A 23,077-nucleotide genomic window follows, 5' to 3' on the forward strand; every position below is an offset into this window, starting at 1 on the left:
TATGACTACAGATGGTTCTCCTGGGATGCCAGCATGGATGGATAAAGCTTCTTATTGTTTCCAATAAATTAGTAAAGAGTCAGGATGGGTGGACCTCCTAGTCCGGCAGTCCATTGGCCTTCAGCACAGCTTCTGCCCTGCTCACCAGTCGTCACTGGTCCTCCTGGTCGTTGCTGAGCAGAACGACCTCCCATTTCTCTCTAGAGGGGTTGTCGTTGGGATCTACCTGAGTTGTGACCTGGCATTCCCATATCGTGTGATATATATCTGCAATTTGGTTGCAGAGTGTGCATTGAGAGCTATATAGCGTTGGGTACCACGGATGTAATATTGTAGGGGTAGGGAGCGTGTTCGTTTCTATGCGTCAAAGCCTATGTTCCTTGGCTTTAGTCAGTGTTTTGTGAGGTGTCAGGTAGATTCTTTTGGCCTTTTTGTGTAGGGCCAGTTGTTCCCCGTACAGTATTGTGCTGACCTCAATACCATCCAAATGAGACTTGAGATAATTATGCCTGAGCTACCAGCACCTTTGACTAGAAATGGTTCTGCTTTGGTTACCAATGCTTTTGAGTAGAAGTAGTTCAACCAGAGGTACCAGCACTTTTGCCATAGTGATGTGGTCTAAAACCTCAGTTATGCTCATGCAAATCTGCATCGAAACTGAGATGTCGGTATTTATTCATGTTGTAGAAGACAACCATTTACATTGATAATCTTGAGGTCTGTGATTTTCAAAAATGGTTTCACCTGAAATACTTACCTTTTTTTTGGTACGTAACTTGATTGATGCAGCCTACATGTTGTAATTCCTTACATAAAAGATCATAAATTCAAACTTCAAGGGAACGAAAAAATGTTTGAATTATCTGACATTTTGAATTATTGAATGACCCCAAAAAACTTAACAAGAACAGTTTGCATCACAATAAGTTTGTTGGGTGAAAGACTGAGCTATGGTTGCTTGCTTTTGAGATGAGAACGGTGTGACAATGACTATTTTAGCGGTGGAGCCCCAGCACTACTGCATCATACACCTTATAAGTGGCAGCGCCGCATGTGAGGAGGCTTCACTGCACAAACTGCTAATGGCATGTAAAGAGCGCGCAGTTTTGGCACACTGGAATAATGGAAGAATCTTGCGGATAGGAACGCTCAGTAGCACCAAAGAGGAAAGAAAAAAACGGGGATAGAAAAGACCAGTGAGATGCACCAATCAGCACACGAAAGGTGCACGGCTGGGCTCAGTTGGTTGGTGGATGTAGGCTGGCGCGAAGTTCAGAAAAGCGAAACAAAATTGAAGCTGTTTGGTGTGACTATTCTTGAGACGGGGCCATCCATTTGTCATCATCCATGCCATTATGTGCACGTCGGAGGTGAGCAAGCGACTCTGCAGCATGTATTTCAGGATTGTGTAGTGCTCTTTGCACGGTCATACTTGGACATGGCATCCCTGCAGAAGCCCGTTCAAATTAACCGGTGCAAGACTCGTAGCATCCAAATTATCGAGCGTACAAGAGGTTTGGCTAGGATCGTGCCTACAGTTCGGGTTATCTGGTTTTCAAATTATTGGGGTTTAAATTAATGAGCTTCTACTATTTCATTTCAGACAGTGTATGGTGTTCTTGAGGGTAATTGTGAGTCCTGGAAGGAAAAGCCGCAATAATGTATTGAAAGCAGTAATTCTTCATGCCCTTTGATCTTTACATTATTAGTTTGAAAGCCGTACTAGCCCCAATGACGAGAAAATTGGAAGCGTGAGTTAGTGTGTACTTGCAGATGGTGCAGAAAATCCCAGCCATGGCAAGAAAAAAGGGCACTTGTCTGCTTACGTGGGTTAATGTGGAAGCGTGGAACTTTCTAGAATGCAGGTTTTGTTCCACGACGCCAGTACACATTCTATTCATTTTGTTATTTTTATGTTCATTTATTTTCATTTTATTTTATCTTCATTTATTTTAATTTTATTTGTATTCATTTTTATTTCACTTGTTTGTTTTAATGATGTCATTTCGATTGACAGGTGAGGCAGACACTTTCTGCGAACAGGCACTTCGTGCAGACACCGATGAGGCAAGTAAGGCTTTCGCCTTAAAATAGGGTGACGTCATCAATTGGCCATAGGATGTACACAGCAAGCCCAGCACTGCAATTTCAGACAGTGATATATATTTGATTCGTCTTACATATCCTCATTGGCTAACCTCAATTTTATGCCAGTATTCTCGACTAGATTCGTACCAAAAGTTGAGCAACTGTTTGTCGTGCAGCATTCCAGGTTGTGTCATACCATTTCTCTTTGTATTTAGCTTGCATGTTCTAGTCAAGTTGGAGTCTAGCTTGCAACAGAGGTTCGAACTGACAACATATGCACATTCAATTGTATGCCTTCTCAGACCTCTTACTGCTGTGTCCACCAAGGTAGGTGTCCACCAAGATATGAGATAGTTACTGCACCCTTTCCTTTCCTCAAAAAACAATTTTTGTATTGAAATTGTGATGCAACTGTTCTTCCTATATAACTATTATGGGTGTTGTCATATGGTTTCTCATTCCATATAGCGTAAGTTTCTTAGTATGGCTGGAGGCTAGCTCAAAAGCAGCGTTCGGAGGTGCCTCTCGATTTCATTTCTCAGTGTGCAACTTGCATCGAGATCGAATGCTCATGTTGGCATACTAATGCTTTCGCCTTCACAGCATGCAAGCAGCCTTAAGTGCCTCTGATTTTTTTTTGTCATTGATACTGCCTCAGCTCTCGTTTGCATGTTTTTGGTTGTGTTACATGAAGTGTTTCAATTAGTATCTAATATAGTGCCTGTCCAAATGCATAGCGTAATATATGGTTATTTGTTCAGAACCTGAACCCTTGCACTTATCTCTAATATATGCTTATCTTGGAATCTATTGTAGTATCAGGGGTCCTACTATTTTGGAAATTGCCTGCTCAATTAAATTGCGGGGGGGGGGGGGGCAACCGCTAGGGTATATAAGCAGGCTAGTCTAGAGTACTGCAACAGCGTGCTCTGGAACAGATAAAGCAAATCCCTATTGCGCCTACCCTGTTAGGGGCACGGTGCTAGTGCATTCTGCCCTCTTCCTGTCTCATAATGTTGCGCCCATAATTTTTTTTACCACAGCTCGCTACGTTGTTCTCAGTTTAAGTTGAACCCTTTTTGTTCGCTTCTGCATTTCTGCACCGTAGGTGGGTGCCGGTAAGATAGAGCTGTTTCCTATGTACTTTTCTCTTGAGGGATACTGGTAAGCTGCCATTCATGACTGGAGAGAACCTGCCAGGCATGCTCCACCTCATTCTTATGTTTATAGTTGTTCCACTCTTGTCGTGGTCCTGATCTGCAATAGTGTTAAAAGACGGGAAGAGAGCACAGTGGGTCTGGAACAAATGTGAGTTAATGATGTCCTGTTCAAAATCGAGAAGAAATGGGCATGCGTAGGGTATGTGATGTAAATGGAAGGTAACCTTGAAAGTAAACGAGTGAATGTCAAGACAAAGCAAAAAAAAAAACCTGGGGACACATAAGTCGCTTTAAGAATGGAATGTGATAGCTTTAGATTTCACATTTTTCCGAGCTTCTGGCGAAACTTCTATGTGTGTTTGCATCACTTTCTTGGCAATTTTCAGTCAATCAACTGCCATATTCAGACTGCTAGTTGCAGTTCCGGGTGTCTACTATGCTCTCATGATGCTGAAATTCGCATATGTATCACATTTTAAGTAAGAGACGTTAAGGGTCTCTTGTAACAGAAAAGCTGATGTAGGTGGCGGCAGTCATTAATGAAAAATTCATGAAAAATTTCCAGAGAAGCAACCTAGGAGGTAGGTGGGCCACCGAGGTTACGTGACGTGACATCATCAAAACCTTACCTCTGGATTGTGGGCAAACTTCCCACTGTGGCAGGTGGAACCTAAATTAATGATTGGCTGTGAAAGGTTGCTCGTTAAGAGTAACCTGGGCCTCACCAGCCCTACCAGTGGCAGTCCCTGCTATCGCAAGGCAGTGACACATCGCTTAACTGCTGCAGCAGTGCCCCAGGAGTGTTATGAGAACTTCCAGTGATCTGTGATGCAAAGTAGTGAATAACCAATACCACATATATGGGCACTCACCCATTAAAACTATCCTGTCAGAACCTAGGTTGCTCACAATCCAGTGGGCAGATTTTGATGATGTCGCAAGGTCATGTGACCTTACTCGTCCAATCGGGATGGCTCATCAAGGCAGGTTGTGATGTCGTTGCAAGGTCATGTGACCACTCTCAACCAATCAGAGAAATTTGTCTCGAAGATTGGCGAGGTTTTAGTGTATCGCATTGCTTTGGGAATCGTATCGAAATTGAATGCAGGGAGCAGCAGTGAGTTGGGTAGGCTTAAGCCCGTCTATAATTTCGAACTCTGCTTCTGCTGCACTACAACCTCTTCGCCCGTTGCGTGCCCTTTCTGTGCACACCGACATTTTGGCTGCTTTTTTGGACAATTGGTTCTCCTCCTCCACCGTTTGAAACATGTGAAGCTTGCGTCTTCCTTGTATTTCTCATTTTCGTCTGCACCATTTTTCTCATAAGCATGATGTGGCGAACATTCCACTCCATGCCTGTTGAGCTGTGCACTACTGCTGCGCCGTACTCTTGAGCTGTTAACTGCAGCAAGAGGCCTGAAAGTGGCTACACATTTTTTGTGATGTGCTACGAAGAAAGCGTAGGGGCTCCCCAACACTGGATGAAGGAATTTTTGTGACCATCAACAGAGTTTCTGGTTAGATGATGCACATTGATTATCACTTGTGTTTGATCATAACCACGATTAAACATTTTTTGAATGAGCATTATCGCAAAAGGTGTCTGGCATTGGTGTGTGAAGGCAGTGTTGGCAGTAGGCGAAATGGAGAAAGGGAAATTTTCCTCAGTACTTTTAAGGGAAAAGAGGAAGGCAAGTGGGAGAGGGAAGGAGGGGGAAGGCGACGGGTAGGGAAAGGGGAAATCACTTTTACCAGTTAGAGTCGAGGGTTGGGGAGAGTGGAGAAAGGATGCTCAGTGTCACGTGGGGATTGATGAACTGGGTCATGCCACCTGCTTGCAGAGTCTGAACATAGGAGTGGCTTTTCAGTCTTTAGGGAAATTTAATGCTAATAACTAGAGAAAAAGAATGGGGTGGAGCACATATGGCAGGTTCTCTCAAATCATGAATGGCAGTTAACCAATTTCTCTCAAGAGAAAACTACACAACAGTGTTATCTTACTAGTACTTACCGATGAGGCAGACATGTGGAGGGTAACGAAAAGAGTTCAGCTTAAGTTAAGGACAACGCAGCGACCTATGGAAATAAAAACGATAGGCGTAACGTTGAGAGACCGGAAGCTGGAAGTGTGGGTGAGGGAACAAACCCGGGTTAATGACATATTAGTCGAAATCAAGAGGGAGAAATGGGCTTGGGCAGGGCATGTAATGCAAAAGCAAGATAACTGCTGGTACTCAAGGGTTAAGGGGTGGATTTCAAGAGAAGGCAAGCATAGCAGGGGGCGGCAGAAAGTTAGGTGCGCGGATGAGATTAAAAAGTTCTTGGGGATATGGTGGCCGCAGCTAGCACAGGACAGGGTTAATTGGAGAGCCATTGGAGAGGCCTTTGCCCTGCAGTGAGCATAGTCAGGCTGTTGATGAGGAATGCTAACACGTACTGTGCTGTATGAATCACATTGCTCATCTGGGATCTTTAGTTCTTTCTGCTTGCTCCTTATTCTTTTAGCATTCTTGCTGGCGTAATTTCTACATTACATGAAAAGGCCCCTTGCACTGATCAGACTAAATATCATGCTAGACTTCTTCAAAACGTAAGTTATCGACTTTTATTCAGTCAGTATAGCAGCCCCATAGATTCTGTATCTTCTTTGCACATAGATGCTTCCGCTCGATCACATATTCATTATGCTGCGAGGATTCACTGTAGAGAAGCTATTCTTTTCACTCCAGCTTGCACTTTGATGCGCTCATTGGTAACAGATCCAAGAAACACAGGCTCTGAAACAGCGTTTCTCTGCGGGCGTGTTTTGGCACAGTGGGCAAGTTTCTGCATCATTGCAACATGACGCAAGATCCTTACGCCAATACGATATGATTACTAAGGCTAAGCAATCAATAGCAATCGCGTGAATTAACTATAAATTATGGAGTTTAACGTTCTGAACACATTGCTTATGAGGAACACCATAGGGGAGGGCTTTAGACCACCTGGGGTTCTCTAACATGTGCTGGCATCGTACAGCATTGAGGCATTTTTGTATTCGACTTCATTGAAATATAGCCAGCGCAGCTTGGATCGGACCTGTGAGCTTGAGATGAGCAGCTAAACAGCAATGCCACTTAGCCACCACAGTGGCCCAATACTGACCAGGTTTATTATGTAACAGTGCTGGAATTTTGTACAGAGAATACATTCATTTGCATTTGATGCATATGCATGTAACTGGTCAGTGACTGGTCATGCAGTGACTGGTCATTGTGTGCAAGATGTTTTTCTAAGAGCGTCAGCTCTTACTGTTCGCATTTGAATGTTTCTTGTCCGTCAAGATGGTCAAGATTTCAAGATGGTGGCCGGAAATCTCAGATCAGCGAAATGTGGCCCCCATCACATGACCACACACACAGTCATTGGGCCAGCTCGGTGGCCGATTTGCCTCTATGCTGGCGTTCCGCTATATATGTAGTCTGAGCAGGTGCCGAGACTGGTGCCTCTTGGGGGCGCCATTGGTGACAAAATTGTGGCTCGCCTGTTTGGTGCAGAGGGTTCGGAGTGGTGGCAAACGAATTGGCACTATTCTGCGCACAAAGTTGTTAGTCCAGTTGAAGCCTAGTATGTGTGAGAGATTCGTATGGACGACCTGTGGTCCTCAAAACCATAATGGGGGCGACCTTTGGAGTGCCATGGCAGGCAATTGAGTGGCTGCAGAGGGATGTGGATGGTACCAAACGAATTGAATCACCTTTTCTTGATGTACACGTTGGTATCCGAATTTGACGAAAGCGTTGGTAAAAACAATTATAGCTAACTCTCTTCATTTACTATTATTATTATTTTTTGATACTGTCAGTCCTGTATGGGGCTTTTACAGGAGTGGAAAAATAATAAAAGTGAATAACAAGTAGCACATCCTTATGCAGATATTTGTAATAATAATTAATTTTTGTAAATCATCATTTGATTAATTTTGATCCTGGTTTAGAATGGTGGCTTCTCCTGTAGGGCTTTGTATTTCATTTTAAATTCTGCATTTCAGTTGTGAGCAGTGCGCGGTTCTTAGCATAGCTTGATTGCCTTGAAATTACAGTGCTATCCAAGTCGCTTCAGACATAACTGCAGCGCAAAAATCACGTTTACATCAGAAAGCCTGCAGACTAATGCTGTGATTACTAGTTAAGTGCAGGAAGGCATGCTGAATAAAAGACCTGCATTGCATATGAGCGGAGACACTGAGCAAAGCAAAGCACAGATAGACACATGCCAAATAAAGGCAATACTGGGTCCATTACCAATAGCCACCATAAATTGTCTTGCAATCGAGAAAGTTTTTGAAGTATCAAACCAACTCGGCCAAATGCTCATTAACTTTATTGTCACTTATTCAGGAAGCCTTCCTAAAGAAATGAAACTTGCTTATGAATATTACTGTTAATATTCTCGACACTGTTGTTATCCTTTCCCAAAATTTTATGCACCATCGAGGCACTGAACTGGCCCAAAAACGCAAGACTCCGCTGACTGCTGTGGCTGACCAGTGGGCACTTAGGAGAAAAATCTTGCAGTGCTGGCAGCCGGCATGTGAGGAGAAAGGAGGATGAAGGCGCCGTATAAGAGGAGAGTGGCACTTTTTTAAAGTTATGAAAGGGCCTTAAGTTGGGCGGATGAGATTAGAATGTTTGCGGGGACAAAGTGACCACAGCTGGCACTGGAGAATGTTAACTGGAGGAATGAATGAGAGGCCATTGTCCTCCAATCGACACAGTTAGGCTGGCGCGGTTGATGATGACAATGTTTGCTATCTTGTAGCTCTCCTTTTGAGTACGAGCTCAGAGACAGGTGTGGTGATGCTTCTGCCTGCAGTGATTGCAGAAACAAGGCCGTTAGCTACGCAAATTTAGTAAAGGCAAAACATATGTTGCTTATTCTTTGGATGCTTACTTCTAAAGGTCAACAATGGTGAAAGTTCCACGCGGAAACACTCCTCTCTTACTTTTATTTACCTTCTCACTTCACCTGCCATGATGGCTCTGTGGCTTTCACATTTGGCTGGTGATCTCAAAGTTACAATTCTAAGGGAGGCAAAATACAACAATGCCTGTGTGCTTGGCTGTGTTAGCACACGTCGGAGAACCCAAGGGAGTCTAAATTAGTCCAGAGCTCTCCACTATGGTGCGCTTCATATCCCATGTGTCGCTCGCTTTGAAACATTAAACTCCATAATTTACAACGTATTTTTATATTTGCCATATTTGCGCAAATTTATTGCGCATTTTTTTTTCCCTGAGTTCATCAGTTTCAGACACACAACTGAGAAAATATGGAAGCAACTGATATGTCACAACTGATACGTCAATATTAATTTTGAGGCAGCAGTTCAGAGGTGCTCGTCACATCGCGGAGTGCAGCAAAGCCTCCAACGTGTTAATGCACGCAGTCTCCCACGAAGCAGCGGCAACTGTCACAGTCGTGCCGCCACTGCTTCATGTTTCGTGGGGCCATCCATGTGCCTGTTCACCCCTCTTTCCTTTTCCTAATCCTATCAACTCTTTCAGTGGATTCTCTTTCTCAACGGCCCGTGCCGCCTTCTTTCCACGTTTATAGCCCCCTGTCCTGTGCCCATGCGCACTGCGCATCTCCAAGATCTTGGAAAAGCTGGCTTTCTTTAGTGGCTCACAAGCCTGGTAGTGAAGAAAACTTGCCCTGCATTCGTATAAATACGGTATACTGTGCTGCCTACCGCCAGTTTGCATGTTAATTCTTAGTTGGAGCACCTGTTCCAGCGTGCTGCTGAGTTCAGCGCAACTCACATGCTGAGACAGTGACGCAGGGTGATGAATGTAAAGCAGTCAAACGCGAGTTTTTATCGTGCAGACTTTTGCAACCCGGGGTATGTTTCGAGGCAGTGAAATTCTATAGTTACTTAAACATGCGCAAACATGCAGTTCATGCTGTGCATATATCCTTTTAAGTTTTTTTTTTTTTAATTTTTGCATTGTATACATTTTGCGTATGTAGTAGTGAATTGACAGAAGAAACTTCCGTTATCTTGTAGCATTTTTTTTTCATATTATGCTTTCTACCCTAGCTTTTTTTTTTTAATGCAAACTTTGGTTGCTTGAGGGCTAAACATTCTGATGTGACACCTTTTGTGTGCGATTTTAAATGCCTGTATTGAAATAATATACTCATAGGTATATGCATGATGCACAGGCATGTTAATGTAGGGCTCAGAATGGCATCCAGGTTACGCACAGTGCTGAAGTGCTTCACTGTAGTTTCCAAAAATCAGCCAAAAATCAGCAGACCTTACTGCTGCTGCAGTAAGGTTCTGCTTTGATAACTTTAGCTGCACCTTTAAATTCTATACCATATTTACTTGCATAATGAGCCCTGTCTTTTTTTTTCTAGAGATGTTCACATCAATTTGAGGGAGGGTTCATTAGGTGAGAAAAAAGTTTTGACAATTTTTTCGTAAGAGTTGAAATTCCACACCATACGTCCGTCCATCCACCTGCCCGCCCGGCCAGCTGTCCGTCCATCCGTCATCAAATGCATGCGGTTGACAAGTTGCATCCCCGCATGCCCCACATTTGTGTCACCGGTATTTAGCATCGATTCCTTCAAAAGGTGTTTGTTTCATCATAATGCGATCCGAGGATTTTGTGATAGTTGACTGCACTGGCCAGTTGCGCCAAGATAAACTGAACTTGCTGAACACCAGCCCTGAAGGTCGGGTTCGCGTCTTTTATGCGAGGTTAAAAAAACGTAAAATCTCAATGGCATTACTGGCGTTGGGTTCGTTACGTGAGTAAATATGGCAGTTGTACTCGAGAAGGAATATTGCTAACTGTGAAAAGTTTAGGCATAATCGTACAATGTTTTTATTTTGTTATTGCACATGACTTGCTACACAAATCTTGCTTTCCCTGGTTTCCATTTTTTTTGTCTTGCAGTCTCAGTTTTTCATCACGCTGTTTGTCTATGCCATGGATTCACTTGGTTTGCATGTAGGTCATCACTGCTGGTTTGCCCATATATATAGACTCTCTTGAGGAGGAACTAGCAGGGGACCAGAAAAGTTGTTTGACTTGTCAGAAGTTCGTCTTAACACAAGTGCCCCTACAAAAGCTCTGTGAGCATACATGCTGTGTCCAGTGCATGTCTCATGAAAACAATGAATATAATAGCCCTTCTGAGAGAGGATAATTGCAAGCAGAGCATTTACTGCACTGTACTGCAATTATAGTAAACACATTAGTGTGTCTAGTGTAAAACAAGAATTAGAATGGGAATCTTTTGAAGTGAGAAGGAGAAAACTAAGGCTTAAATTTTTTCATGATATATATTTCAATAGAATTGCTACTCCGAGAAAAGAAGCGCATTTTCCAGCCACACTACAGATCCGAACGGGTCAATCATAGCCATGAAGTGCGAATATAATGCCACATGTGGTGCTGTGGGAAAATAAATAAATAAATATGCATTGATCTATGCATGAAGTTAGCTGAAAACAGAGCATGAAATAAGGTTATGTTAGCTTGGTAGAAAATGGCATTATTTTTTTTCCGTCTCTTTTTTTCTCGTCGTATCTGTAGTGGCTGCTATTTGTATGTTTTCTTCTGATTTCCATCCTGCTTCAAAGCTGTCCAGCAAAATAGCCCCTATTTTTGCTCCCTCTGTAGCATAGCTGTCACCAACGCCACGAGTGGGCACACCATGCACCTTTCCATATGTGGCAGGCAGTGTGAGTGTCGCTGATATTTGACCACCTCTTCACTGCGATAACATGTGTTGCGACGCTGCGTCTATTGAAAATGTGGTCCTGAGGTTCTTGGTTTAACTTTAGTTGAAACCCTGCTAAATTTTTTAAGCCCCAAGTCAACAAGCCGGTGCACTTCGAGCATATGCACCTTTTAGTCTGTGAAGGCAATGCTTGGCACATGACACGCATGTGATGCCGAGATTTGCGCCAATGTACGCGCGATGGTGCCCTGCCTTTTCCGCACCGGCTAGAAAGCCTTTCCTTAGGAATTTGCGTTCTTGCAAGACAGCTTTGCCGCAGCATTCGTGAAGGTGTGCAGAAGGCATCTTGTCAGGGGTCGCTTTGTTGCGTACAAGCATTTTATATAATTTTTGTAGCGATAACTACATTACCCTAGCACGTCGAGCCTTCGACGTAGCACCCCATGAGTTGCATGGCCGCCCTTGAGCTCCGTGGCAGCGCCATGGTTGGTCACATGGTTGGTCATGTGGTGCAGAGCAGCTGCCGGTGGCGAAACCAAATGAGGGGGAGTGGAGAGGGGGGAGAGAGTGAACCCACTTCCAGGCAAGAAGATGAAGAAAGAACGGCCAGCGAAACCGAGCTGCGAAAGACTGACTTTGCAATTCGACTGAGCCAGCTGTAGCTACTGCGTCACTCCAGATTTAACCAGAGCTAAACCACAGCCATTTTTTTCTTTCCTTAGTGCTGCGCAGATGCCCCGTGAGTGCTGTTACATGGGGTCACCGCTGTTCACAGTTGCTACAGAAGTTTATTTTAACCAAAGGACATGCGAAACAGTTTGTCTTAAGCAGATGTCTTCTGCATTCAGTCCTATGGGAATCCAATGAAATGGTCTCGCTTGTTCATCTTATCCAAGGATTCTGCATAACTGAGTTTGTCTTGACACTAGTCTACTGTGAATTATGGGGACAGAGACATGGTGGCTTTCAGTTTGCTTTGAGAATGGCTGCTATTGCACAGATTGACTCCAAAATTGATGCCGCAAAATTTTGAGGTCGATGGTATAGAAGAGCAGCTGCATTTGTTAGGTGCATGGCCGCCAAGGCCGCCGTGTTGTGAAGCCACACTTATCACTATAGTTTATCCAAATGGCGTGTGCTAAAATTTATGAACTTAAATACACATCAGTGCATAATTTTTGCTTTCCTAATGAAGTTACCAAGGTGTTACACATGGAGGTACATGTGCTCGTGTCTCAAAGGGTTTTAAAAATCTTTAATGTCCTCACAGTGTTCCGCCAACTCAAATGACATTTCTATTGAAGGCTTCTGAAGGTTTGTGCGTGGCAGCGCAAAGACTGTCAATTGAGTTTAATGACAGTCTGAAGGCATTTTAGTGCCTATATAGTGACGGTGCAGGTTTTTCATAGCTTTTGCGATGCACACATGGGGCAGGCAACAGATTGCTCTGTCTTGCAGCTGTGTAACTGTGACAGTGACTGCTTGAGCTACAGTACAGCTTGAGCCAGCTATAATATCAGTTTAAGCTTTGCTTTGATGTTTGCAGTACTTGAGCAGCTTTGGGTAATTCTCATGATAACTTCTGCATAACTCAACTTGAGGGCTGCAAACTTAATGCTAGTAGTTCTTTTCTGACAGGTGTTTATTCTAAGCAAAAAAATGGAGAGTTCCTTGAAGTGCAGATGCTTTTCACTTATTTGTCGCTGTTATTTTTTGTGTGCCTTGTGTCTTGCTTTCTGATTGTATTTTTTCCTTCTCACGCGACCCATTGCAGCCACTACTTGCTCAAGCGTCCCAGCCCCTGTGGCGGAGCAAGCTACTCGTTCGGACAACCAAAATGCGCCCACAAGCAAGGGCGCCACTTGTAGGGACGTGACACGCAGTTGTCACCTCTGCCCCTTGGTGTTTCGCTCCAAGTACAGACTCTCTAAGAACTTCAACCACCACCCTAATCTCTAGCCGTACAAGTGCGTGTATGGCCCCAAGGTGTTTAACAACGTGAGGCTCTTCGCAATGCACGTGGAGCCGAACCACAACCTCGTACATGTGTATAAGTGTGACATCTGCCTGTCTTCTTTTTACCTGCGAGAATGCCCTCAAGAAGCATGTCATCTGCCATGGCAAGGCCAGATGTCGCCTGTGCCTGAGACTGTTTAAAAGCAGGCGTGCCCTGCTGCAGCATGAATTGTCCAGACATGCTCAACCATAACCACATGTGGCGGTCGAGTCATGCCACTGAGGCTGTGTACTTTTAAACCTTTGAACATTTTTTTTTTGTACTCCAAGAGCTGTTTGTGCTGCCAGTGTTCATGCCATGTTGGCAAGGTATGCCTCTTTGACAGTCTTTTTGTTTAAGTGTTGTTGTCACCTAATGCTGCCAACTAACTGGAAATAAATCAGTTATTTTTGCAGGATTAGCACGGAGTGCCATTTTTATATCTTTCAGTATATTTAACGACCTTTGTATTCCGACTGCTGTTCTCTTTTTAGCACTGTGCAAATCACTCAGTGCATGTATTTGCTTCTGGTTATTGCAAATGGTTTGCAAAAAAATGATTTTCTTAATAAAAATAAATCTGAAATTTTTCAGTTTGCTCTCGTATTTGAAACTGTCATGTGATATAATATATTTTCAAAATTACATACAGAAATGACCTTGATTGTTGTTCTGTTTTTAGCACTGTACAAATTGCTCAGTGCCTGATTTTTTGCTTCTTGTTATTGCTTTGACAGAAAAATTGTTTTTATTAAAATGAATAAAATTTTTTGGTGTTTGTACTCAAATTTGCAACTGGCAGATGATGCAAATCAGTTTTCAAAATTGCATGCAGAAATGACCCTGCATGTTCCTTTTTGGGTCACATTTTTTTCCACCCTCGGTAATTATTGGTTGATATGTCCTGCCGCTAATTCACCAGCTTTGAATTTTATGTCATTGGTCTAAGTCCTGGGTTGTTTTGGTGCTTTCTTCTACAGTGTCTGAAAAATTTTGCCTTTGACCTATCTGTTTCACGCAGACCCCGGCTTCATGTAAAGTGCACTTGGCACTTAATTGAAATGAACTTCTATTACTCTTCAGTAGAGTAGCTAAGCAGATGGCTGTTACTCAGCCTACTAGGCTTGGTGAAAAGCTCAGCGAGTATCTTTTATTAGCCATCATTCAGACTGTGATAACGGCGCTCCAGGAAGTTTCAGCAGCATGCCTTGTGGAAACAGATTGTATGATAATCATTAACCCAAGGAAATTAGTTTTTACGCATCACCATGCAGATGTGCATCACATTCTCAGACTATAGACAGAATTAGCAAGAAAAAAAGAACATGAATTAAGTTACAATAATGTCCGAAAAATGAATTCTATACCAGTATGAACACTTCCATGTGGCAGCTATTGTGGAGTGATATGAAACTTGTTTCTACTGAGAACTACCAGCGCGCCTTTCCTTTCTTTTCGGCCTTTCAGACATGCAGATTATATTGGAACCGCTTGCACCACCAGAGAGCTGTAACCAAGGTGATGCTGACCACGTCTGGAATGAAAACCAGTTTGGTCAACCCATGGTGAGCACATTGCAGTTCTTGGTCATGCGCATGCTCGATTTTACACTGCAGGCAGTTTCGAGGCCCAGGCTTCCCGACTGCACTCGTGGTAGTGCCGGCATTGCACGAAAGTCGGTGCACGCAGCAGTGCCTACTCGACCGGCGATTCACAAGATTCCGGTTGACACGTTGACGTTGCAGAGCTTGTTCCAAAGCGAGTGCTTGCTGAGCATATTGAATGGGTGAAATTGGGGCTGCGGTGTGTAGCACACTTAAGGAGCTTGCGTCAAGCAAGAATGCAGCTGGCCAAACTTTTACAGCATTGCGCTTTCTTGCAGAAATCGTGAAATTTGGCGAGAACTGTAGTTGAATACAAGTAGAAAGAAAGCAGCTTTTCCCTTGTCAAAGTAGCCACTTCCAGCCAATGGCATCGAACGGGTCTCATGAACCTGCTAGCTTCACAAGGCAGGAGTAGCAGATGAAAGGAGACAGTCCACTCCCTGATTGTTGCGCTGCTCATGCTAGCAGGTTCCTGAGACTCGTCAGATGCCATTGGCTGGAAGTGGCTCCTTTGATAGGACAGGGGAAAAGCTGCTTTTTTCTCGACTTGGATTGTGGGATATTTTAAAATCTCTACCGATTTCACCCCCCCCCCCCCCCCCCTCTTAATTCACTTGCATACAGGCATCTACCTGCTGTAAGACTGCTACCGCTCCTTTGCTTAAGTATATCCCCTGCGCACACTTCGTGGCTTCGGCAGGGCGAGGACGCTCGTGGTTAGAGCTATGCTATATGAATCAAGTGTGAAGCGTCACCCCAGTGCGCCCAGCCACCTGCGCGCACGCCTGCTGTGTCGGGGCCAATAGTGCATGCGCAATGGAGGCGCGCGGAAGTGAATCGCACTATGCTAAATCTCTCTGCGGTCTGAACTTCCTGTATTATGCAGCATGGCGTGAACACTATCAATTATTGTCCATGAAATATGTATGCACTCACTTGCGGAAGTTTGCGGGCAGCGTCCCTAGCGCCTGCTGGCTGTGTTCAACTGGCCGCATATTTGAGGGCTCCCACCTGCCTGGGACATCTGAGCACGCTCCCCATCCGAAGTCGACGAAAGTGGATTGAGGGCTGTGCGTGTACTCCCCTTCCCCTAACGTTGAATTCAGTGTGCTTCCTCCTCTCCGTGGTGCGGGCAGAGCACGCATTCTTTTGCAGTGTCGCAGATATAGGTCTCACTGTAAATATAGCTGTAGCTGAGTGCGCTCCCAATCTTGAGAGGGTAGCGAGGACTCTCCTCCCTTAGATATTTGGAGTCGCAACTGCACACTGAGGGAAACTCTGTGCAATTATTGTTTTATGGGCACTTTGTGGCCACACTGACGTTTGTCCGGCAGCAAAAGACCCATTTATTGTTGGCAAAATCGTCACTCTTTCCGCCAGTGGATTCAGCTTGTCGAGCGGCCTAGGTAGAGCATGTGGGGTCTTAAATGCGGGGGATAAATACGGTCTTCCTGCTTAACCGCGGCTAACACACTTCAAAACCGCCCGGACCCTACTCCGTTATCGTGCACACTACCGAGTGCACGCTGAACACAACAGGCCTTGCTCTGAAAGGGAACAAAGGAACAACAATGTGGCTTACACAAACACGACATTTATTGCTACAACAATGACGCCATCTAGCAACAAAATACGCTAAGGAATCGAGGTGGTCCGACTCACCCGGAATGTAAAAAGCTAACATTCGCCCACGCTAGAGCAAAGGAGAAGCTCCGAAGCTGGACGGGACGAGATGTGGGAGAACGTTTTTGAGGCCAGAAGGCACTTAGGAAACAACAATAGCAAGAAATCAACCGGCTCATCAGAAGCACAACGGATTTTTGGTGGCAGCAGCTTCTTCCACTAGTTCGAGGGTGCGTTCCAGAGAAGAGATCAGGGATTCTCAACTAAGTTCACAATGTCGAAGGTGTGCCTATTCCCGAGGATACTCAACGAGTCCTATGTCTTGGCCCAAATTGTGCTGCTGAGCCAAGATTGCTACCTCCTGAGCTACTTGCTGTGGTAAGGTGGGTTGCCTGACGAGCTGAGGAACTGCAGGCCAATGCTGTGCTCAGTGCTGTGTTTTGTCCCTTTCTTGTTTAGCCTTGAGCCGTTGCGCTGTTTTACAAGAAATGTTCCCTCCTCGAGAACCCCCCATGCTGTTTGTGGTGCTGGTGTGGCTGCGACGCAGCCCCTTCGTTAGTTAAGGTACCTAGGGAGTGTGCATTGCGGGAAAGTGAACCAAAGAGACAGAGTAGGGCATGTCCCCACAATCAGAGCTGTCACGTGCTCCCTCTCATAATTTGTGCAACTAAACTCGTGTTATGGATGCCTTACCACTGTTTTAAATGCAGAGGTCATGTAGCATAGCATCGAACACCCGCGCCGAGAAATCGGTTGTGAGAGATGCATTAATTCTGAAATCCGCTGGCGATTGCTCCTGTATTTCATTTTTTGCTCCTTTCTAAGGTATAATTGAATGAGTAAACTTTTTTGAGGTAGAGGAAGGCCTGTGGCTATGGCTGGGGGATCGTGCATGGGATCCATAATATGCAGTTTCAGGTCATAGGGCTGCAAGACGAAAAGAGGGTTCGAGTATGAGTGAGGGTATGAGGGCTTCTCGACTCACAAGCCCCACCTCATACTGCTCGTGTAAGGCCACTTTGTCGACCACGTGGGCAGTGTAAAGCCTTTCTTAATGTTGTGGAGGCCGAAAAAAGGCAGTTTATTAAAGACATTGGCGCACGTGGGTGTGGCATGCCAGGTTTCCAAGGTGTCCCTTGGCAACCAAGGGTGAAATAGATCTGGTTTGCAATTAAAAGAACAGTACAACCATTGGCGACGACAATCGTGGGCAATGGGTCGCGCTCTATTGGAGAATGTTGGGGGTGTAAGCAGCATCATTACAAAGCTTGTTAATCAAAACTCGGTCCGCCCGAGAGAGCTTGCAGATGTCAATGAGAAAACTTTGAAAGGTGATATCATGAAGACGGCGATGTCTAGTGTTCTTGAGATTATTTAATCGAAAATTTGAGATGACAATTTTCTACTAAAGGCTTCATTTTCGATGCGAGTGGTTTTTAGTGTGACAGCACTCATACAATCATCAGAGCCGCGCAAAAATCTTGCTTGTTCATCTTGGTTTGTGCATTGCTTGTTGCCATAGCAAGTATGATACCAAATGGCAAGAATTTGGCCCGGGCCACCCCCCAAATTCAACATTGGCTGATTTAGACCAAAATCGATGTCCAACCAGAATGGAGCGTGGCCGGCACAGTGGTGACCTTGAAATTTAGCCCGGGTCATTTCCAAACATTTGGCCTGGGCCACCCCCGAAAAAGTAGTTCACGGCTTTGAGATTTGTGCCGTCTCGGTGCTATGGTGTTGCTTGTGGTGTCACCAATTACATTACCATGCTTTCGCATGTCACGCATCGGTTTAAGCGGAGTTAAGTTGTGGCTGATTTTCTTTTTTCCTTAGCATCCCTTTAAGTTTGATGCCTCGGAACTACCGGAAAGCACTTTTATGTTGGTATAACTTATTCTTACGTTTGAAATTTATACTCACGATTCATGCATTTCGCTCAATACACACATCAACTCCTTCTGCAAATGTAACCTCTGCAAGAGTTTCGATTAGCTAAAAAAAAAAGCCTGCTGAAGCGCACATTTCGTGGTCTGTGAGTTCTTCATCAGGACGAGTGACTGAGTGTGAGCTACACTTGGTTCAGGAGCATAGGAACTTTCATCCGTAACCAGTTTCACAGGGACAAAAGAAACGGTTTGGTTCAGCTGACAGACTATATCCTCCCCCTTCCCCCCTCCAAGAGGACACAGTCGTCATCTCGAGAATAATGATTTGTTACTGCTTGTACATAAACCATCTGACTTTATTGGCCGAGATCTCGGTCATAATGCCCACAGTTGCGTAGGCAGTCACTGCGTTGTATTTATGGCGCTGCAGTGGCTTAGTGTCTATGGCGTTCGGCTGCTGAGCTCAAGTATCGAACCCTGGCGGCGGTGGCCGAGTTTTGACGGAGAAAAAGTGAAAAAGATGCCCGTATGCTGTCCGATGTCAACGCACTTTAGCGAACCCTAGGTGGTCGAAATTATTCTGGAGCCATTCACTATGGCATCTCTCATGCCAACTTTTCCATCTGTAATGGCGAGTCGCCACGTTTAATTTTCTCTCTTTCTGCCTGTCCACAGGCCACCGCCAGCAGGAGTTGGGCAGCGGTCAACCAGAGCTCGCAGCAGTGCCGCTACTGCCATATGACATTCACCAGCGCGTCAGGCCGGGTGCGCCACGAGCGCGGGCACACGGGCGAGCGACCGTTCCGGTGCAACCAGTGCCGCATGTCCTTCACGCGCAAGGACCACCTGAGCTTGCACATACGCAGCCATACTGGGGAGCGGCCCTTCACATGCCGCCTCTGCGACAAAACGTTCACCAGGGCCTACCACATGCGCCGGCACGCGTGCAAGGGGCACCGCCCTTACGTGCGCTCTCCCGCCTGGCAGTGATGGAGTGCTGGCCGAGGGAGCGCTGGACCTCTTCTCCTGCACTTCCAGGAATCCGAGGCGCAGTGCTTCATTACTACCATAGGGGCCATGCACATAGTGAAGAGCGAGCAAAGCCCCCCTCCCGAAGTCATACTGCCTTCCTTTCAAACTCGCCAAACCCACACTAACCTTATATACGCAGTCCTGAAGCGGCACCATATCAGTCATCACACTTGACCGATGAACACTCGATTGGCTGAGGCTTGAAAACGGTGGAATCGCATCACCAGTGTTCCATAAAGGCACCTGGGAAACAAATTTTTGTTAGATTGTTTTGATAGGCTGTCGCGTCATAATCACAAAGAGACCACTCTCACCGAAAACGCACCTTTTATAATCTAGAAAAGAGCAAGAAACAAAGTACAGGTGTCATCACCAACCGATGTCGCAAGTAAAGTACGTACGTCGTCACTAATTTTTGTGCAGACCTGAGAGGCTAGCTACATTGCGATTAGTTTCAAACGGTGACAGCCAGTCCTTTTCGGTGTACATGTCGGAAGTTGGAATAGACTGGTGGGAAAATTTTTTACATTCAATGTTCTCAGCGATGACTACATCTTTTGCTTCCGGACTAACATAAGCATACACAGAAAGAGCGAGAGAATCATTTTTTGCTCAGACCAATAATTGGATGACGTTCTCCTCAGGGTCCCCCTCAACAGAGGTCAGAGGTGTGGCTCCCTAAAATGATTGTATGTATAGGTGGCATGAAATAGAACAGAGAACGCAGTTCTTGAAGGAAAAGGACAGCTAAGTAAGATGGTGTGAAGCAAAAATGGGTAAATGTTTTTGCCTTTCTCATTTTTTCGATGTTTAAAAGTCTTAAGGTTTCTTTGTTTAGAAATCCCAAGGCAGTCCAGGCACTGTCATTGCAAAGGCCTCAGTGAGACCTTTTTAGTGATCTGTTTCATGGCCCACCTCCCAAGCAATGAAACTTATTTACCTCGAAATGTTCGTATGCATTCCTACGGGGCGTTGTACCTGCTACACCAGTGACAGTGGTAATAATAATAAACTTTTATATCCTGGATTGCGTTGGTGACCTCTTTGAGTTGGTGATGTCTCCATCAGCCACAGCTATCCTGCGACTAAGTCGATCAGCCATTGCTGTTCAGGCCGGTGCTGGAGAGAGCGGGTTCTCATGATCGGGGGTTGGGATGTGGGACAGTCGTGGGTGGGATCTGGGACGGGTCGGGGGCGGTTTAAGACACTCCCACGTAGAGTAGGGTACAGTGGGTCTGGCACCACGTGTGGGACATGTGTGAGCTTAGGGTATGGGGTGAAGGAAAAAAAATAAACTTGAGAGCCTTCGTAACCATGTTCTTAAAGAAAACGGAAATGTGATAGCATTTGTAAGTTGATCCACCCCCAAAAATTCCAAAGGACACCCCAAATTCTAGAAGCAGGCCCACCCCTGAAAATGGGTTAACATGTGTCAGTAGGATTAGCAGATGGATTAATGTGGGTTAGTGGATGTATTTGATAGATTAGAGGGCTGGATTAGCATAACATCAGATGATAATCCAATGGAAGATATTTGGACATTCCACTTCTGATATTGAAATTTGCTGATCCTGATGACATCACGACTCTAGACCAATCGAGAAATTTCATTGCACAGAAGCTGGGAATTCTTTGTGAGATGAAAACCTAAATGCTACTGCATTAACACAACCTTGCTAGTAGGAGGGGTAGGAGGAAAGATTGGTTGAGGAGGAGGAGGTAAACTTTATTAAAGAAGTTTTAGGTGCTGGTTGGAGTGGTGTTCCCATCCAAGTGGTGGGCTCCTCTTCTAAGCCAGATACCAGGTGGCCGACCGACGATATCATACGGCGACCCCTCGGCCCACTCCATGACTCGGAGTTCGGTCCGAGCTGAGCAGCGCAGCCTCCCACTGCGAGCGGGTTGAGAGCTGCAGACTCATCATTGGCTTGTCTTGATTACATGAGTATAGGATGTGTGGCGTGTCTGTCTTTTTGTGCCTGCAGAGAGAACAGACAGGGCTGAACTGCTCTGGGATGGAGTGCATGTGCAGATTAAAGAAAGTATCCATCTGGAGCTGCCAACCACTGACTTGTGTTTTACTTAGAGATCATTGGGGTTCTGGAGATTTGTCATTCTTTCTTAAGTTGGGTTCTAATTTTTTTTGTAGGATATGTCACTTGGTCCGTGGCTGATCTGAGCTCGGGGTAGCGCACCTCCCGGTTAACTACGAATTCTCGGTCAAATTGGTGCTCCCGGATTGTCCGAATGGGCGGGGACCTAGATTAATGCGATCTAGCGGGTATTGGAGATTTTTTGCAAGATTTTGATGGCTGTGGAGTGGGCCCTTCCTTTGGCAAAATTTTCAATTCCGGTTTTCAAGTCGCTGACAATGTATTTGGCAGTGGTGGAGGTAAGGGCTAAAACAATGGCAGCTTCTTCGGCCTCCTCTGGGAATTTTGTTTATCGATCATTGCCGATGCAAGGAAAAAACCTCGGTGATCGACGACTTCCGGGGAAAAGGCATCTCTGTTCGCATGTTCTGATATGTCCGAGTGTGCCATGTCTTTGTGAACTGAAAACCCTTTGGGAATATTTTATGCCCTAGCCTTTCTTCTGTCCATATCAAAGTCTGGATGCATGTTTTTAGACACTGGACAGACTATTAATTGTTCGTACATTTGTCTTGAAATTGGCAACGTGCGTGTACTGATTTCCTATTGTATTCCTGCTTTTTTGGGGGATGAAGTATCCCGTTTCAGTGCTGGATAGTCTTAGTACTGTATTTGAGGTGTGCTTCCATGACTTCCGCTAAGGTTTTATGAATTCCTAACTGTAGTAGTTACCCATTTGGTGTATGACAGGGAGGTTGAGTGCAGTTTTGTAGGATTGTCTAATTAGGTCATCCAGTTTGTCTTTTTCTCTAACTGTGCGGGTGACGTGTGGTGTCCTGATCTTGGCTTCTTTAACTCCTCCTTGCCTGTTCGCAATGTGTCTGATGAGAAAGGACGTTTTGTTGACAGTGTTCCCCGGCTTCTTAATGAGTATGTCATTTTTTTTATTTATTTGACTATCAGCACTGCCGGTATTCTTAGTGTTTCCACTTCCAAGATGGCTGCTACTTTCGCCTAGATTTTGATTTCACGTGCTTTATTTTTTCCTTGACGCTTTGGGTGTAGGATGAGGACTTCAGATTTTTGGGGGGAACACGCGAGTCATGCGGCTTGTGCCTCCTATACTACTACATCTGCCGCTTGTTTTAGCGTAATTTGTATCGTGCCGATACTCGCCTTGGTGGTCCAAAGGGTGATATTGTCCGCATACAAAGAGTGTTCTAGGTCTGGAATTTTTGCGAGTTCATGTGCTATTTTCATGAAGACTATATTGAGTAAGAAGAGGGAGAGGACCGATCCTTGCGGCGTTCCTGTGTCTCCTAAATTAAAGATGTCGGATTTGATCGTGCCAGTTTGGATTTTAGCTCTTCTATTGGAGAGACAAAATCCTTGATGTATGTAGTTGCACATTCTTTCACTAACTTTCAAGTATGAAAAGGATTCTAGGATTGCTTTGTGTTTGCGGTTATCAAATGCTTTGGTTAAATCTAGAGCTAGGATTGCCCTGGTGCTCTTTTCTTGCTTCTGAGATAGGACTTCGTTTGCCAGTCTGAGCATAATATCCTGTGTTGATAAATGTGGTCTAAAACTGCCCATAGTGTTTGGGTATAAATTCTCTTTGTGCATGTGGGACTGGAGTCTGTCTAGTGTAATGTGCTCCATCAGTTTTCCTACACAAGAAGTAAGTGAAATAGGTTTGAGGTTTTCGAGCGAGAGCTTCTTGCCCAGTTTTGAGATGAGTTTAACAATGGCGTGTTTCCAAGACACTGGGACTTCTCTCTCCTTCCAGCACTCATTCACAAAGTCCATGAGGGCCGCAATGGAAGCATCGTCTCTGTTTCGGAGTGTCTTG

General features: G+C 45.0%; 1 protein-coding gene across 2 annotated transcripts in view; it reads left to right on the forward strand.

Annotated features, from left to right (window-relative positions):
- LOC144106833 (uncharacterized) overlaps positions 1-23,077 on the forward strand; it is a 55,199-nt gene that overhangs the window by 13,768 nt on the left and 18,354 nt on the right. The window contains exons 4-5 of one of the 2 annotated variants that reach the window (XM_077639778.1): positions 12,763-14,549; positions 18,776-21,776. In XM_077639778.1, the coding sequence (XP_077495904.1) occupies positions 14,454-14,549; positions 18,776-19,090 (411 nt within the window). In that variant the 5' untranslated portion in view covers positions 12,763-14,453 and the 3' untranslated portion in view covers positions 19,091-21,776. Of the gene's footprint in view, positions 1-12,762; positions 14,550-18,775; positions 21,777-23,077 lie in introns of those variants that run through there. The other variant, XM_077639779.1, reaches the window with a different exon arrangement.

This window comes from Amblyomma americanum, chromosome 10 (genome assembly GCF_052857255.1).
Source record: "Amblyomma americanum isolate KBUSLIRL-KWMA chromosome 10, ASM5285725v1, whole genome shotgun sequence".
Taxonomy (NCBI): domain Eukaryota; kingdom Metazoa; phylum Arthropoda; class Arachnida; order Ixodida; family Ixodidae; genus Amblyomma; species Amblyomma americanum.